General features: G+C 40.8%; 1 protein-coding gene across 1 annotated transcript in view; it reads left to right on the plus strand.

Annotated features, from left to right (window-relative positions):
• The window catches only part of naaladl2 (N-acetylated alpha-linked acidic dipeptidase like 2), a gene marked incomplete at both ends in the record, with an annotated part of 363400 nt that overhangs the window by 189430 nt on the left and 155416 nt on the right, over positions 1-18554 (plus strand). The window contains one exon of the mRNA XM_083970485.1: positions 13800-13946. Within this exon, the coding sequence (XP_083826611.1) occupies positions 13800-13946 (147 nt within the window). The remainder of the gene's footprint in view (positions 1-13799; positions 13947-18554) is intronic.

Below are 18554 nucleotides of genomic sequence, written 5' to 3' on the forward strand. Positions count from 1 at the left end.
AAAAAAGACAGTATAATTTTTTATATTATTAGTAATGACTCCCACACAGCATTGTATTTGTATGCCAAAGCAATTATGACTGCAAATTAAATGTAAGAACTCAGCTTTTATCTGAAACTGTTGACAACTTTGTAGTCATAACACTCATGTAATTGATTTCTCTGATGACTTGAGTGAGACAGAAATAAGCTGCAAGCATAGTTATCATCATCATCTTCATCACCATTATATCCTAGTGGTAGTGATATGGCAAGTCTGTTGACTGCTTATTTACTTACTGAACGCTTACAGAGTATGAGAGAGTAATTATTAATGGAAGTCCAATTTTCACTCTGCTTTTAGCTCTGGCTTTGGTCTCAACCAGCTCCTTAGGTTCTTTTGCTGCTAAATATTGACTGTAAGTGTGTGTCTCTTGCTGTGAGCAGAGAGATGATGTGCAGTGGGCTTTAAGAGCCTCTTTACTAAAAAGAAAACGGCATCCTTTTGCAGCAGTGAACCAAAATGGTGAAGTTGTAAATCAGACATCCTTTATAAATTTATCACGGCACACATTTTGACATTTGATATACTATTATAGAAATATGAATTATAGATGCTTTAAAGAGCATCCTGTCCGTAGTAATTTAAAAGTAAAAAGTTGTTGAGGTGTTGCATTATGAATAATTAAATTATATATCCACTCATTTGCATTTGAAAGAAGCACTTTTATGTCATATCAGAGACAGAATGGACAGTCAATTGATCTGGATGGCAGATAAAAACCTATAGTGCTGGTAGTATGGTACATCCTTGTAAGAAGGTGTCCACAGAAACACTGCTCAAATGTTTCCACAGTGGTTACAACCTGCAGCAGTGTTTCAGCATGCTAAGAAAAGGAAAGGGTCAAATGCATCATTACAGCTCTACAGAGTATCACTGAACTAACCAAAGAATCCTGCAAGAATCCCTCCTCTGTGTTTACTCTTTATTTACCCTCTTGTCTCGTCTCGTCTCGTCTTGTCTCGGTGTACCTAATTGTCCATTCGGTGGCAGCTGTCTCTGGCACGCTCTATCGCTCTATTCATCATCTAGAGAGGCACTGAGCTGCCCCAGGTATGCTCCCCACCTCCCAATATTTAGAAACAGGTCTAAGCATGTCATTAATCATGTTTGTGCAACGGTCGTAATACTTCCTACTTATCTTACTTTGCTGGGACCTATCTTCCAAATGGAGATGCTGCTGCACTGATAATTTTGGAATGGGTGCTTGGGAACCAATTATAATACAAGTAGATGCTCCTTTTGTAGGCGATTTACACCAGAAGGAGGGACAACAAGGGGGTAGAAAGAGAAAAACAAGGCAAAATGAAGGGAAACAAGAAGAGCTTTGGTGGCCAGAGGAATACAAAACAAATGGAGGGGGGCTTGTGCTTTAATTGGGTATTGTTCAAGAGACGTGTGTCGAGTCTCCAGTTGGTGCGTGGGTGGCTTGTAGCAGGTACCTCCATTTGAAAACAAATGGTCACCGGTAGACAGAGCATTGTTAGACTGAAGAAAGACCACAGTGGCAAATCCTTCATATCCTCATGGACCAGTGCAATTGTCTGTTTGTGTCCACCGTATAGTATACCATATAGTATAGTATCAGTATACATTTCTCTCCAGATTTACCTGTTTCTCTCAAAATGTAGAGACACGGTTGTCTTATTAGCCTCAACTGCATTTTTTTTTCTTTAAAATCTATCACATAATTTCATTTGTGGTGCTTACAGTAATTACAGCATTATCTTGAATGTATTTATTTTGTTTATCTTGGTAAACCTTCTTTCTTGAGACATTTGGATATATCCTGATTTTACAAACTAATGAACAACAAGAACACGTGGTGGATTGTAGCACATTAAGCTGCCAGAGATGACAAGCTGCACCTGCAGAACATCTGGAAAACAAGCATTTATGTGTTTGCTTCATTTTCATAGGACTTTGAGTGGGACAAACATGTTAGGACATTTTCCATGGAATGTATGTGTTGACAGCAGCAGCCCATGACAGGGCCACGGCTATTAGTATTTTTTTCTTCATGGCCATCATTATCATTAACAACTGTGTACTTACCAGTCCCAGTGAAACATTCTGAGTTGAACATGAAACTGTTATTACTTTAATCACCAAGAGCTGTCTCGAGTGGAATCAAGAATTACAGTTTTAAAGAGTCAAATGTACACAAACGATACAGTTGTGTGACTTTGGATTGCTGAGAAACCTCGATGAAATATGTTACTGTCAGTTTGTGAGCCTATAGGAGCCTGTTTCATCCATTATACCAGCCCATCCACTGTCATAGAGATACGTGACTTTATACCATTGAGGTGAACTGGAGGTACTGGTGATGAAAGTAATAATGAGCTGTGAATTACATCCCTATATGCTAACCACACTGGCTCCTTAAATTATCTCCTTATGTATCGAAAGCTAAATTTGGTACCCAATATACTTACCGCAGAAAATCCTTGTGACATAATGAAACTAATTTCCCCTCACACCATTACTGCTGTAAAAAACTTTTTCTTCATTCATGTGCCCACTCTTATGTTCTCTCTGTTATTCTCTGCCTTTTGTTCTCTACCACACACACCTGTCTCCACTGATGTACATTGTAGATATATAGACATACGTGCAGGCTGATGATTCAGAATCCTTTAAGAAATAAATAGCCATAGTTATAATCCTTTTTTACTTTTTATTACTTTTTCACGCACACACCCACTTTAACCAAGGCGCCTGCCATCTAAATTCAAGTTTTCTGCGTTCCGCTGATACATCAACGTCCCGTGTGTTGTTTCAAAAATAAAAGCTGTCCGATATGTTTATCATGCCATTTATGGCTTCTTCTATTTTTTTCTCAACAAATTTTTTACTGAGGTCTGGACCTCGGTGACCTCATAGCTGGCTACGGCCATGGTTACCTACATTGTCTTATCAACAGTAATCCACCACTGGATTTAAATACGTTGAATAGCTGTTGCCGAAAATAAAATGCCAACTACATATCGTAATAATACAGATTGGAACACTGATGCTTTTGAGGCCGTTGGCATCTTTCTCTTTCTCTTCAGATTCTAATTCAGATTCTTTATTTGTCATTCAGCATGTTGTGTTTTTAAGCTGGGTTAACATCCTGTCTTTGTCCAATCACATACAGTAAGTAAGAATTTAAAATAATTTGGAGTGTTTCTGGAAGAGTTTAAACATGAGTACATGCATCACCAAGCATACTCCGAGCATACTACTTCTTCAACTAATTTCATCTAACTCATTTAACTTGTTTCCAGTCACAGCTAGAGCAGTCAGCAGTAGATCTATAACCATTGTGTCACCTTTCCATTTCAGGAATCAGGGATTTGTTGCTTCACAACCCACACAAGCCCAAGCGTTCACTCTTGACTCCTGTCTGTCCTGTATGTATATGACATTACAAAGGTCTTAGTGACACTGTGGAAAGCATTCAAACTTATGCTTACAAAAAAAGGAATAATTGCCGTTGTTTGGAAATTGAATGGCTTACATATATTTTTGCACGAAGGAACCTTTTTGTGTGTATACACCAGTCCCAATCCTCCTCTACGTAAACCAGTTTTACTAAAGTCTCACATAAAGACCATTCCACATAAACAATAACCATGCATAATTTAGATCATCCTCACAGTAAATCTCAAATGCAATAGATTGTTGCAAATTTCCAAATGTGGTGTATTTCAAACATAATTTGTATTCGCTGTGACAAATCGTCCTCTTGTACTCGTTCTTAGAGTATGCGCTGACTGGAAAAATAACGGCTGATATTTTAATTGCATTATGACACCATGACAGCCTTTCAAACATGAAAAAAGAATGACAATGGGCTGGTTTTGAAATTCCACTGTAAATGGTAAATATCAACATCATTCACATTAGAGAATACGCAAGGAGGTGACATTTATTTGTCTAATTTATGTTTTCCCACAAAAATAAGAAAGAAAAACCTGGGGAAAAAAAGCTGATGATAAATCAGCAGAACGAGTCTCTGACTTTATGGCCATGCATCCGTCCAAGATGGTTTGACAGAATGCTTGGCATAATGTTTGAAATAGTACGCTGTTGGCAATATGTTTGAATTACCACAGTTGTTGTATTGTCAGGGAAGGCGCCGGATGACTGCAGTAGGCTCCTTGAATCTGCATAATCACGAGCAGAAGCCGCTCAGCCTCAGACGGTATTAATGTGACTGCCATCGTGGCCTTTCCATCACAGCGTCATATGACAGCGACAGAACATAAGTAGTGGAATACATATGAATGTGTGTGCTAAGTGAAGAATGAGCCATGTTATTACTCGTGGCTGTGACATTCGTCAGGTGCTGCAGTGTGATGCATTCATCCAACAGCAGTTTGTAGCTCGCCCCGCCTGCAGATGCCAGGCAAGACTTACTGTTTGTAATAGATGAAAGCAGGTGCAGTCATGTAGCCAGAGTTTTCTTGAGATTCATGTCTACCTAATAGATGCCCGCTAAATGAATTAAAGACAGATTACAGCCTAATTTGTGTATAACCTATGGCCTTGGAATATACATAATTGCTCTGAGCTGGGATTAATCAATGCCTATTCCCTAAGTGCACCGTTTCTCTGTGGGCAATCTTCTGCAAAGTTGACTTTTAACCCACTCAGCAATCATTTGATCAGTTGCTAGGAGAGAGAAGTACAGAGGACCTCTTTACTGTGATGCAATATGATGCATCTCAAGGGGCTTATCCTGTTATTAAATTTGAAATAAATAAACTACTCATATGGCATGCACATCAATATGCAGTATACCTTATCCATTTACCCCATGGGATGCATTAGATGTACCTTGCCATCTGTTTTACTGTGCCTTTACCAGTACCTATTATGACTTATTGGTTATCTCACTTATGCAATCATGATTTACATTAAAATGTTTTTATGTCTCTATTTCCACTGACTGTAGTTTGTCTGGTAAATACTTTAAATTCACTTAATGCAGCTTCTCACTCCCATTTCCTTACAGATGAAGTTCTCAGTAAAATAAGGGTTATCCCTGCCCATTGTTTACATTAATGTTTACTGGGACTGGCACATATTGATATCATTCAATTTAATATCTGTGTTACTTCTGTGAGGTGGTACATGACAACATTTTTGCTGATGATCATGATCAAAAATTTTCATTCTGTAATTAAGCGAATAGTGAATTTCAAACAATATTGTAATACATAACAGTCTCATACAAAAGCTCTGCAGTAACCCCTCAGCTCAGCCTCTGTTAATTCAGAGTCAGAGGGGTGTTGATTAACGCCATTAACTTCTACAGCCACCCTTTGTGGTATTGGGGACCAAAATATTCAAAAGCCTATTAATACAATGCAATCTGTTTCACCTCACAGTCACAGATCACAGTACAAACTTCACAGTGATTATGTTTATTACAAGGGAACTGAACCTATTACTCACCTGGCAGAGTGTGTGCTCTGCCCCGGTGGTCTGGGTACAAGTCTGGCCCTTGGCCCTTTTGCTATGTGTCATCCTCTCTCTCTCTCTCTCTTGACTGAAATATAAAAATAGTCCTCTTCTAACTATTTCTCTGTTTATGAGCTGAAATCACAGCTCAGTCTTTGTTTTTTAATTGTCTGGTGTTTTTTGTCAGATATGATGTCGCAGTCATAAAATCTGCCTTTGACCATAGACGGTTTTTGTCCTGACTTTTATTACATTTTTCCACAACCTAAACGCTGAAGCTCAATTAAGAATTCCAAAGACTATTTTTAATCCACACTTTCTGTGTGTGTGTGTCTCCCCTCCATCTTCCTGCCCTCTCTCTGTGTTTTTGTCTCTTTAATATCCCAGTCACTCTTTTCTGGATGGCTGGGACATGCTTTTCAGTTGAACAGCTGCAAATGGCTTTTCCAAAGACCACAGTGCGGAACGGAATTATTATTATCATCACACACATAATGCAAAGTTGTTTTTATCATTTGGCACTTGGTTGATGCTGCTTGTTGCATTCTGATTATGGTACACCACTATTCTCTGATACCCTATGCTTATTTAATGTGACATAATGCTGATGTACACAACTGTTGGACTGCTTGCTCTTTCTAGAAAATGAGAGGAATGATTGAATTCAACCCTGCTCATGGAAGGAAGATTATTTCAAAAAAGTAGAAATAGCTTCAATGTACTCACTCCAGGAGATTATCCAGTTACAAGCCTTTAAGTCCAAGTCCAGCAAAGCCATTCTGTGTTGCACATATGATTTTGTCGACTGAGAGGTATTGAGTGGTAAGCTTCTGATCATAGCAGACAAAGGAATTAAATATTGATTCCCGGTGTGGCACAACAGGCTGAAATTACCCATTTTCTCTGCTCTCTCTCTCTCTTCTTCCCTCCATGTTAACTTACTTTTCTCTGTCCTCTTATTGCAACCATTTTACACCTCTCTGTTATTTTTTGTATAGCTAGCACTGTCCTCCATGCATACACACTCTCTCATTCTGCCTCTCACTCCCTACTGTATGTGGTTGTATGAGAGGAAGAGGAGAAATTTTCTCTCTAGCAGGGAGAATGATAGTCTATCTAGTATCTATATCCCGTTTTGTGATTTAAGCTCAAGTTTTTTTTCTTTTTTCACTTTTTTTTTTTTTTTTACTGGAATTCAAAGACGGCACAGGCTTTAGAGTGCTGAGTGAATTCTCTAACCTCAGGTCACCTGGAATTCCTTTGAAAGTAACCATATAGTCTCTCTTTTTGTCCCCCCTTTTGCACAGAAAATATAAGATAACAGCCAAAGCCACAAGGAATCCTGTTATATGGCCTGAAGCCCTGTTGGGTTTAAGTTGGACTTTGACTATAAGTTTTAGATCACATCCTACAGGAACATGCTGAAATATATCAATGAACTAGTTAGTCTTCATTGTTTTTGTTGTTTTCGGTCAATATACACAGTCTTGACTTCTCAAGACATTGCCCACACCTGATGAGACTAAGAGGGTTTTCTCATTTGAATAGCTGTGGAGGAGAAAATCCAACATTGTGATAATCTGTGAGCTCTCATGCCTGTTTTATCCTGCCTATGCCTGTCATCACTATTAGTCACACACACACATTAAAGGAACAGTATGTAAGAAATCTAAAGCAAATGGTAGTAAAATCATCCTAATATGTCACAGAGAATCAGGAATAATGTTCATATAACATACTGAACTCACTGACAACAATACAGCCAGAATATTTGAATTCATTTCCGTTTGGGAGCCTCTATGCAGCGCTGTTCTGCAACGCGAGTCAACCTGCTTAGTTGCCTTGTAATGGGATGTTTAAGGTTTGTAGCGAGCCGTGGGAAGAAAAAAATATTGCGGGTGACGTTCAGCACACACATGCGCGGGTCGCCGGTCTGTGTGTCTCCTGCTGTTTCACACGGAGCTCTGCTGTGGAAAGACGTCTCCTCTGCTCCGAGATGTAGAGAAGAGAAATACACATTTCTTTTCACACATTGGCCACAGTGGTCATTAAAAAAAATCAGCAAATTTACTGGTCGCACATGCACGAGTAGATGAAAGATTTACTTGCACTGTCTCAAATTTTTGTCTCAAAATGCGACCATTTAGTCACAGTCTGGAGCCCTGGCCATGATGATAATGTATGAATAGAAAATTAAAATTGACTCTTAAAGTGAAGACAGGGCTGTCTTCCATATTTTTTTAAGTAAAAAATATTGTATAACATATCAGTAAAGTCAGTGAACAGAAGAACATCTGTTTTCATCATCATTTTTGGGGCATGCTCAAAGTACATCCATAGAAAGACGTCCTAACAAAGCATTGATTCTTTTGGTTGTCTGTTTATTAATTTGTATTAATGTTTTTTATGTAACTTACACATTGACATTTGCTGCTTGTATCTAAAATGTTTTTTTTTTTGGTGGTGGTGGGTCTAAACTGCTTGCTGTGCCTTTAGGATGAGCTCTCTCCCTACAATAGTCCATCTCATGATACTGACGACATTCACGAAAAGTTTGTAGTTAATTTGAACATTGTTTTGTCATTTATCATAGATGGTCCGGATTCCTGCTCTAGAGAGAACCTTGTTGACTGATCAGTAATTTGGGTTGACGAATGGCTGCATTGACAGTGGCACCGACTCGGAGTGTCTACATTACATTGTTTTAACTTGTTCACTCATGGATATGAGGTGGACAGTCAGAGGTTCTCCAAAAGCATACTTGCTTGCAAATTGGGCTGCTCAGTGGTGGTAGTGCTTTTTAATCACATGCATTCATGCATATCAAGCTTAAATGAAGTTTATCCAATATCTTGGTTCAGCAGCAGTGTTGGAGCGGAAGGCACAACCAAAGAATACAGAGGTCGAGGCATGCTGTTATACTGGATACAATTAAAGCAACAGCTGCTCAGTGTAATCCAATTCAATATGAAATCCAGTGCAATAACAACAAATGTAAAACTTTAAAATGCTCATTGAGTTGAATTGAAACCTCTTGCACAGATTATGAACAACTGCAACATTTTAAGCTCGGAAGGGTAGGATTTGTTGCAAGTATATACAAGTGGATTACAGTATATTGTACAGATTTAGTTTTTTTTGCATCCACTGCCTTTATATAGGTTTCAGTAAAGGCAGACTGTGTTTATCTGCCTCTACAGTGCTGAGTTCTTCTGTAGATGTGAGTAAAACTTTTAATTTATAATACTAGTACAATCAAACAATTTGAATATTCATTTCTGTACAATTCTATGTGTTTCTTCCTGGATCATGTTTAAACAAGCCTGGAGTTTGAGGGTGGATTTACCTGCATGGGCTCCATGCTATAAATATAAAATATATCTTTGTTCAACTTTGTGTGGACTCCCTCTTTGTCACATTCACTGAGCCAGTTTGTGACAAAGGAAAAACTGTTTAACCCTTGCTGCATAGTGGACAATATTCAATTGTATTGTATTACAACAGACACAGTAACCTTAGAGCCCCTCACTGACTGAATGATACATAGACACGTCAAGCATGTATAACAGAATGACATTGTTCAAAGTGGCCAGTGTTGGCATATGTGAAACTACTCCAGTGCCAAATTATTTGTTTATTTTATTTATTTAATTATTTATGTATGTATTTATTTTGGGGGGTGGGGGTGGGCAGCACAGGCTCAGACTTCAACTACACTCCTCTGGAGTGAGTCAGTACTCCTGCTTAGTGAATCGGCTTGCTGTGGCACTGCACTCTGGCTTGACAGCTGCGTTCAGTAAGTGAACGTGAGCAGCATGTTCAATTGACCAAAAGATGATCAAACCTAAACAGGAAACTGACTGTATGTTTGTGATTGGGTCTCATTTTCTCAGTCCTCGTTCATCGGCTCACTTGTCAATCACACAGTGTTTCGTGTGCTGCAAAGCAATATCATGTTTGTTTTTTTATTTTCATTTTATTGTTTTTTTCTTTTGATGACGTTTGAATTTTTGTTGTTTTCTTACTCTATTGGGCAATGGGGACTTTGATGACTAAGACTAATTACCCAGTATATTATAATTACTCAACAAACAAGAAACTTATCTAAAATTCATCATTTCCTGTGTGTGGATTTAAACAAAAGGTTTCATGCACAGCTCTTTCTACGAATTACACACTAACAGACTGCTGTAAGTAACAGAATATCTCAAAACATTGTTGTTGAAGTTTGTGTGCAAGTTCTCCATTATGAATCTCAATCAACTTTTAAATTGTGCACACATGAACAAGCATTTATTCCCACTCTGTTAACTCCCACAATTAGCCATAAGTGGGTAATGAAATGCCCTTCATGAATATTGATATGTGTGTAAATGTTTTTGTCCTTCGAGTCTTTTAGTGGGAGTAATCAGAAAAGTGAAAGATAAAATTGAGAAATGTCTGTGTTGTCAGAGTACATATCAGCAGGGTGAGGCAAGGTTAAATGTATTAAACACCGGCCTTCATTCAGTTCGAGGGGGAACGTGTCACAACTGTAGTTAATGTTCAGAGAGCAACAGTAAAGGTTAACAGGGCTGCATTCTATTCTTGACCAGAGCGCCCTCCCCTTGATGGACCTTGATAACGGGGAAGTCTAATTAAATGCATTGTGACAGTAGAACATGGTGACATCAGGCCAACTCTGTAGATGTGGATGGTTGTGATAAGGCTCCAGTTGATTGACTGCTGTGTTCTATTTCCCTCAAACATTTCTGCACAGCAACCTTGTAGTTATCTTCAATTAACAATAACAGCAGACAGCAGTCGACCAAGGTGACGAGGTTCATGTTAGCTGTGAGGAGCTGTGGCCCAAGCATGAATTGTGCAATTAGCCATGTGCCCGATGTTAATAACACTCACACCTCAACCTTTCTCTCAGCAGTATTCTGTGTTTAGTACAGTTTCTCAAGTTGCCTGCCACTGATTAGCTGCAGCAATGAAGCAACTTGCAGCAAAGGTTAAAATGATGATTATCAGTCATCCCTTTCTTCTTCACTGGCACAAAAAAAACAACCCTAACACCAACCAGTGTAACAGTGGTAGACGGAAGAAACTGATTTCTTTTTCTCACATGGGACCCTTTATAGCCTACATCAGGGGTCATCAACTATATTTGTTGAAGGGCCAGAATCATTCTCAACAGACACCTTGGGGGCCGGACATTCAAATAGGCCGAGATTGAAATTAAATTCACTTTTTTGCCTAGTAATTTATTTGTTTATAGGCTAACCTATTTTACCTGTAAGCTCATCATTTTCATTTACACATATCTTATAGGCGCACACAAACAGAGACCAAGAAATATAATACTATTAGGACTCAGTCGCGGCCCGGATTGGAAGGTTCGGCGGGCCGGATTCGGCCTGCGGGCCGCCAGTTGATGATCACTGGCCTACATGGTCACACACCTTCCAGCTTTGCTCCTCATAATTACTATGGTCTGTAGGTCGTCAAGCAATAACATGTAACTAGGGGTTTTAATATGAAAATAATTAATGAATTATATAAAATGATAATAACTTTGTTGAGAGGCCAGTCTCAAACCAATTTAACCTAAAACAAGCTAAATTGTACAGAGGAATGTGGCCCTGTCTGAGAATCACCTCAGACACACACACACGCAATAACTTGGATAATGATACAAGATTCACTTTATTGTCATTCAGATCATACACAGGACAAGTGCATATCAGATTGAAATTATGTTGCATCCAACTCACAATGCAATTAAAAAAGAAACACTGGGAGAAAAATTGTGATTTATTATAAATATTGAACCAGACAAAAAAAAAATTCCCATGTTGAATAAGTAGATAAATATAGACTGGAATTTCACACCGGCTAAAAGGGATTGCACATATTAATGAATACTGGTACTGAACTGGGATATGATACCGTGACTCGCTCACAGATCATTAATTAAAGGCACCACTTAATGGTAAGTGAGCTCCAGAGATGACGCAAGAATATCATTATTAGAAGCCGTTGCGATGGCTAAAGGTTTCAGCTGGGACTTGCAAATTATTCCATCAAGGATTTTTTTTAATCACTATTTGAGTTGATAGTTGAGCACATATATTTGAAGCAGTTCATCCGGATCATACCGTTGTTTCCGGTATCTGGTAACTACCGGACTTTGACCGGTAAAATCTGCCGTCTGGCATTTTTTAACCCCTCCGGTCAAAATGCCCAGTGAAAATGAACAATTTGAATTTTATTGCAATAGATAAAACTTTATTAAATAAAACTGAATCGTATTTTTTATGAATGTGTAGGCCAGGTTTATGTGGAACTTTTTCTTTTTTCACACGGTACTAAACTTGTCACATTTGTCTCATTTACTCTGACAAAGCATGCACCGCGCAGGAGAGGTCGGACATGTTGAAACAAGCAAATCTTTCTGAAACCAAACAGGTCTAAGGAGAAGGATTATGATTAGTTTTAATTGCATCTATATTTCAAACGCATATACTGTAGCGAACGGACATTGTTTGATTTCAAGTTGGTAGCATGTAGGCCTGGGACGATAATCAATAACTCAATTAATCGCATGATAAATGAAAATTAACTCAATAATTTTGTCGGCCTCGAAAAATTGCCATGTGCATGTGTGTTTGATTTCCTCATCTCTCGCCTCCAAACAGGCTGGATGGTTTCACTCGTTCATCAGTCTCCGCACCTGGGCGCGTTTGTTCCATATAGCGCTGTTGTATTTGTGAAACATTTATTTTATTTATCAAAATGCTAAAGGGGAGATTTCACCGTTTTGTTTTGTACCTAGACCTCATTAGACAAAAACCACTGTACCTTGACTTCTCAAATCTGGACTAGATTAATCTACAGACCATTGAAGGTTCATAAAAACACAGTCTCTGATTTGTGAAACCTTTATTCTATTTTTGAAAATACAATAAAGGCACATTTCACATTTTTTTTTCCAGCATATAGACCATTCTTATAGACATTCCAATTACAATGGTAAAAAGTACTCTTGAGAAATAAAGGGTTATTGCGTTTGACAGGGTGTAGTTGCATTATTATGATATATTCTCATTACATTAGTGGTTAATTTGGTCTTAACTCACCTGCAACTCACCGAGCTTTCAGAGAAGCTCTACTGTCCCTCTCACTTTAGCCTGGTGTTTGGCTGCACTTTGTATAAAGAGTTCAACGTGTGAAGAAGTGCTGATCAGTTGAGCCAGAGCTCAGTGGATTGAGTCATAACATCGGCAAGAAAAAAACAAAAAGAAAAAGGAAAATAAAAACATCCTCGATCATCCTCTTAATTGCCAATAGAGGATCGGGTTGCCTATAGTCACAGACGCACATCAGTTACTCTTATTAATCAGTTAACGAGCGTCGGTTATCAATTATATAATATATTCAGAATGTGCATCCCTGTTTTCAATAAAAAGATTATAAATTGACATGCCTTGATATTATTCTTATATAGCCTGCATATCATTTATAATTTTAAGTTCAATAAATTCAGATAATAGGCTACTTGACCGGAATTTCAAACAAATTGTCCGGTAAATTGAAAACCCGCTGGTGACGTTGTCCGGTGCCAATTTTTTTCTAGCAGAAACCCTGCTTCTACTGTAATTATGCATCACATGAACTCATTCTCCCAGCATACATTAGACTTTTAGAACATGTATCATGCAAACAGTCTTCTTTCATCGTTTTCTTTTTCTTATTTCTGGGAGATAAAATTATATTTTACACACATTGAAATACATACAAAAATACTCAGCCACACATCTGACCTGTGACATGCCAATTTGCCTTGAGAGGAAAGTCCATGTAGTTGCAGAAGATGCATGGAAGTGTTGAGTGCCATTACTTCAGTTTCTACTCATTTTCAACTCACATTCATGCAGAGATACACAATATAGATGCCCTGGGATTCTACTTGAATTATAGACATCTTTTCTGAATGTCAATTTCTCTCCCTGCTTTCTTGTCTCTCCTCCTTGTCCTATTGAATGAAGGTGAAAAATGCCCAAGAAAAAACTTGGAAAAAAAAGATTAATATCCATGTACCATGGCTTCATTGTTTTACAATAAAGAAATGCAAATGATTTTTAAAAGAGTCATGAGCTGATGTTGCAGGCAGTTGTACCAATGTGTTAATAGCAAGACAGTTTTATCTTGCACTTCATTAATTCATCTCTTTTCATCTCTTTTGACCATTTCATTTCTTTCATTTTACCGTGTATTTATTTTGTTTTCATCTTTCTTTTTTTCCTTTTTGTCTGTGTCAGAGACAGCTGCTGAGTTGCATTCGTGGTGGAAACTGTCCTGGACCCAATGTCAGCTCACTGCAATTGCCTGGAGATGTGAGTTTCTTTGCCAACCAACTGGCTGTTCCCACAGTGGAGTTTGCTTTTGAGCAGACCAAAGCAGAGGAGGTACGTTTAGACCTATTTCCCTGACTCTTTTAAATCCCCTGCTCCCATTTTTCAGACTGATGACCTTCTGTTCAGGCAACCCTCTCATTCTTTTAGTTGAATTTCATGCGAAGATATAAAACTAGAGAACAGAAGAGTCGTTTTAATCCTTGCAAGATACAGTCACACTGTATTTTTTGACAGAGGGCTGTGAATGGATTTATTTGGATAAACTGCTGAGTTTGCCATAGGCTACTGCTTGTTTATCTTCAGTTTTTAATTGGAAGTGAAAACTTTCTTGGTATAGACACACAAACACACACACACCTGTCAGTAGCCCATGTGTATCATATGTTAAAGAAAAGTGTCATCTCTCGAAGAAATAGACACCTGAAGTGTGTCACTGCAGTAATTTGTCCAGTTCTGACATACGGGGGATTTGATTTGATAACAACCATCTGCAGCCTATAAGACTAATGGTATTATTTTTGCAAAATGGATTATGTCTCTATACAAGCAACAAATACACATCATACAGCTTACAAATTATGCATGCCCCCATTTACTCCCATTAAAAATGCAGTATTGATGTTTGTTGTACTGCCTTGGGGTGGAAACACAGAGATTTAGCCCAAGCTAAGTCAGCCCACTCAAATCTTGGAACTTCTGGGTAGAATGGCAACTTTGAGCTTAATTAGTGCGAGAGATCTTCATGATGTTTATCCGCCCTCGAGGCATCTTCACAACCTGAAAATAATAGGTAGTGGAGGGTGAAAGCACTGGCTTTTTAGGAGGGAGACAAAACCCAAACTGAATTAAAGCCGCAAGCGGCTATGACGGGCCCTCGTTCCACGCCACTCGGCGTCCCCGCTACCCCCGGGCCGCTCTTCGAAACCCCCGCGCGCAACCGGACGTGGGCGGCTGCGTCGAGGGCGGTCCCATCGTCGAACAAGTGAAGTTTCGAGCAAATTGGACAACGTACGATGGAGTTACGGCAGGTTTACGGTTCGTCCACCAGGGGGCGGTAACTGGATGTGGGCCGTTGTGTTTGGGGCCGTGACCTCATCACACATGTGAAGTTTCGAGCTGATCGGACAATGTTGATGCAAAACACGACATTTCCTGGGTCCACAAGGGGGCGTCTTGAGCGAGCTAGCGTACGATCACATGGAGGCGTAGAGGGCGGGCCTCTGATCATGTACTGAAATTTTGAAGTGACTACGACCAAGTATGTGGGCGTGGAAGGCAAATGTAATAGCATGGCGACTAAACGAGCAGTTGACCAACTTTGTCGCCCCCTAGCAGCCACGCCGTTTGACGTAGAGAAAAGCTTTTAATAGTGTTTGACCAGCTTGGTCTCCTGATGATCTGTAGCGAATATGAAGTCAATCGGGCAAAAGCCGTGGGAGGTGGCAGTTCACGATGGAGCGCTATTCCTGTCGCCTCCACAAGGGGGCCATTAGCCGTAGCGTCATAGAGTTCATGAAATACCTTCACCAACTTGTTCGGCATGTTTTAGAAGTGGAATGAAGTTGATGGGGTCAACTATGTATTTTTAATGAATTTTAGCGCACTTCCTGTTACCACCGGGGGGCGCTATGAGTGACGTAGGAAAATAATATGTCGGATCGTTCAGGGTCACGCCCTCATCATGTGCACCAAGTTTGAAGCAGCTGCGATCAAATCTGTGGGCGTGATAGCATTTAAACCTTTTTAGCTGACTCGTGGGACTTGGCCGTGCCCTAGCAGCCACGCCCTTTGAGCTACAGACCTGCGGAGCACAAGCCGTAATCAGCTTGGTCTGGAGATGTTCTCTACCCAATTTGAAGCCAATCGGGCGAACTCCCTCGGACGAGTTCGTTTTGCGTCAAAGAAATGCTAACCAAAATGGCCGACTTCCTGTTGGGTTTAGGGCGTGGCTGCGATTCAATTTTTTGTATGTTTGGGTATGATACACGTGTGTGTCGAGTTTCGTATGTGTACGACAAAGTAAGCGAAATTTGTCTATGGAGAATTTCGGAAAAACTTCAAGGGGGCGCTATTGAGGCATTTAGCCACGCCCATGGGAAACGACTCTATCCGCTGAAAGAGCTCGCCATTCTTGACCTGTGGATGAAATTTCGTGAGGACACGACTTCGTTAAAGCCACGAAAAAGGCAAACGTAATTGTACGATAAAAAATCGCCAGTCGCCGCGGCGGCACACGGACGCCCTTCGTCGTATCTTCACAGCGTTCATAATGTAGCTTCAGCAACTGGTTCTGCATGTATTAGAAGTGGAATGAAGTTGATCGGGTGAAGTATGGATTTTTTATGAATTTTTGCGTACTTCCTGTTACCACCGGGGGGCGCTATGAGCCAGGCAGGAAGTCGATACATCAAAACGTTCAGGGAGGAGCCAACGTCATGTCCTTTGAATTTGAAGTGGCTACGACGAAGTATGTGCGCGTATTTGGCAAACGTAATTTAAATTGGGAAGATACACATTCGCCGCGGCGGCACACGGACGCCGTTGCTCGTAGGGTCAAAGGGTTCATGATGTAGCTTAACCATCCGGGTCTGCATGTATTAGAAGTGGAACGAAGTCGATTTGGTCAACTACGTATTTTTAACGAATTTTTGTACGTTTCCCGTTACCACCGGGGGGCGCTATGAGCGACGTAGGCAAATAATATGTCGGATCGTTCAGGGTCTCGCTATAGATTTTTGTACCAAGTTTGAAGCGTCTACGATCAAGTATGTGGGCATGAGAGCCGTTCGTATTTACATGGCGAGCACCGAAACAGTCGCCAAACTTCGGGGCACGCCAGAGGCCAAGCGCTTTGAGCTACAGACCTGCGGAGTACAAGATAAGCTCAGCTAGGTCTGACGATGTTCTCTACCCAAATTGGAGCCGATCGGGCGTAACCCCTCGGAGGAGTTTGTTTTGCGTAAACCAAATTTGAAGCAAAATGGCCGACTTCCTGTTGGTTGTCGGGTATGTCCGTAATGAGATTTTTTGAAGATCTCAGGTTGATGAATACGTTTACCAAGTTTCGGACAAATCGGTGTCGCAGACTGCCATTTCCTATGCGCGGTCTAGGGGGCGCTATGGTGCCATTTGGCCACGCCCACATGCGAGACCACCACAGAATGGCAATTTTTGGGCTTCCCCCCCTGCGTGTTAAATTTCATCCGTTTCTCGGCTTGGGAAAGGGGTCGAAATCTTGTTCGAAGTCGCGGAATAATAATAATAATAATAATAATAATAATTAAAGCCGCAAGCGGCTATGACGGGCCCTCGTTCCACGCCACTCGGCGTCCCGCTCCCACGACCCCCCGGTCCCCGCTTCCCCAGGGTCGCTCTTTGAAACCCCCGCGCGCCACCGGACGTGGGCGGCTGCGTCGAGGGCGGTCCCCTCATCGAACACGTGAAGTTTCGAGCAAATCGGACAATGTACGATGGAGTTACGGCAAGTTTACGGTTCGTCCACCAGGGGGCAGTAACGGGATGTGGGCTGTTGCGTTCGGGGTCGTTGCCTCATCACACATGTGAAGTTTCGAGCAAATCGGACAATGTACGATGGAGTTACGGCAAGTTTACGGTTCGTCCACCAGGGGGCAGTAACGGGATGTGGGCCGTTGCGTTCGGGGTCGTTACCTCATCACACATGTGAAGTTTCGAGCAAATCGGACAATGTCGATGCAAAATATGTCATTTCCTGTTACCACCGGGGGGCGCTATGAGTGACGTATGAAAGTAATATGTCGGATCGTTCAGGGTCACGTCATCATCATGTGCACCAAGTTTGAAGCCGCTGCGATCAAATCTGTGGGCGCGATAGCATTTAAACCTTTTTAGCTGAATCGCGGAATTTGGCCGTGCGCTAGCAGCCACGCCCTTTGACCTACAGACCTGCGGAGCACAAGCCGTAATCAGCTTGGTCTGGAGATGTTCTGTACCCAATTTGAAGTGAATCGGGCGAACTCCCTCGGAGGAGTTCGTTTTGCGTCAACGAAATGCTAACCAAAATGGCCGACTTCCTGTTGGGTTTAGGTCGTGGCTCCAATTCAATTTTTTGTATGTTTGGGTATGATACATGTGTGTGTCGAGTTTCGTATGTGTACTGCAAAGTAAGCGAAATTTGTCTATGGAGAATTTCGGAAAAACTTCAAGGGGGCGCTATAGAGGCATTTTGCCACGCCCATGGGAAACGACTCTATCGGCTGAAAGAGCTCGCCATTCTTGACCTGCGGATGAAATTTCGTGAGGACACGACTTCGTTAAATCCACGAAAAAGGCAAACGTAATTGTACGATAAAAAATCGTCAGTCGCCGCGGCGGCACACGGACGCCGTTAGTCGTATCTTCACAGCGTTCATAATGTAGCTTCAGCAACTGCTTCTGCATGTATTAGAAGTGGAATGAAGTTGATCGGGTGAAGTATGGATTTTTGATGAATTTTTGCGTACTTCCTGTTACCACCGGGGGGCGCTATGAGCCAGGCAGGAAGTCGATACATCAAAACGTTCAGGGAGGAGCCATCGTCATGTCCTTTGAATTTCAAGTGGCTACGACGAAGTATGTGCGCGTAATTGGCAAACGTAATTTAAATTGGGAAGATACACATTCGCCGCGGCGGCACACGGA

This window comes from Trachurus trachurus (assembly GCF_905171665.1).
Source record: "Trachurus trachurus genome assembly, chromosome: 4".
In the NCBI taxonomy this organism is placed as follows: Eukaryota; Metazoa; Chordata; class Actinopteri; order Carangiformes; family Carangidae; genus Trachurus; species Trachurus trachurus.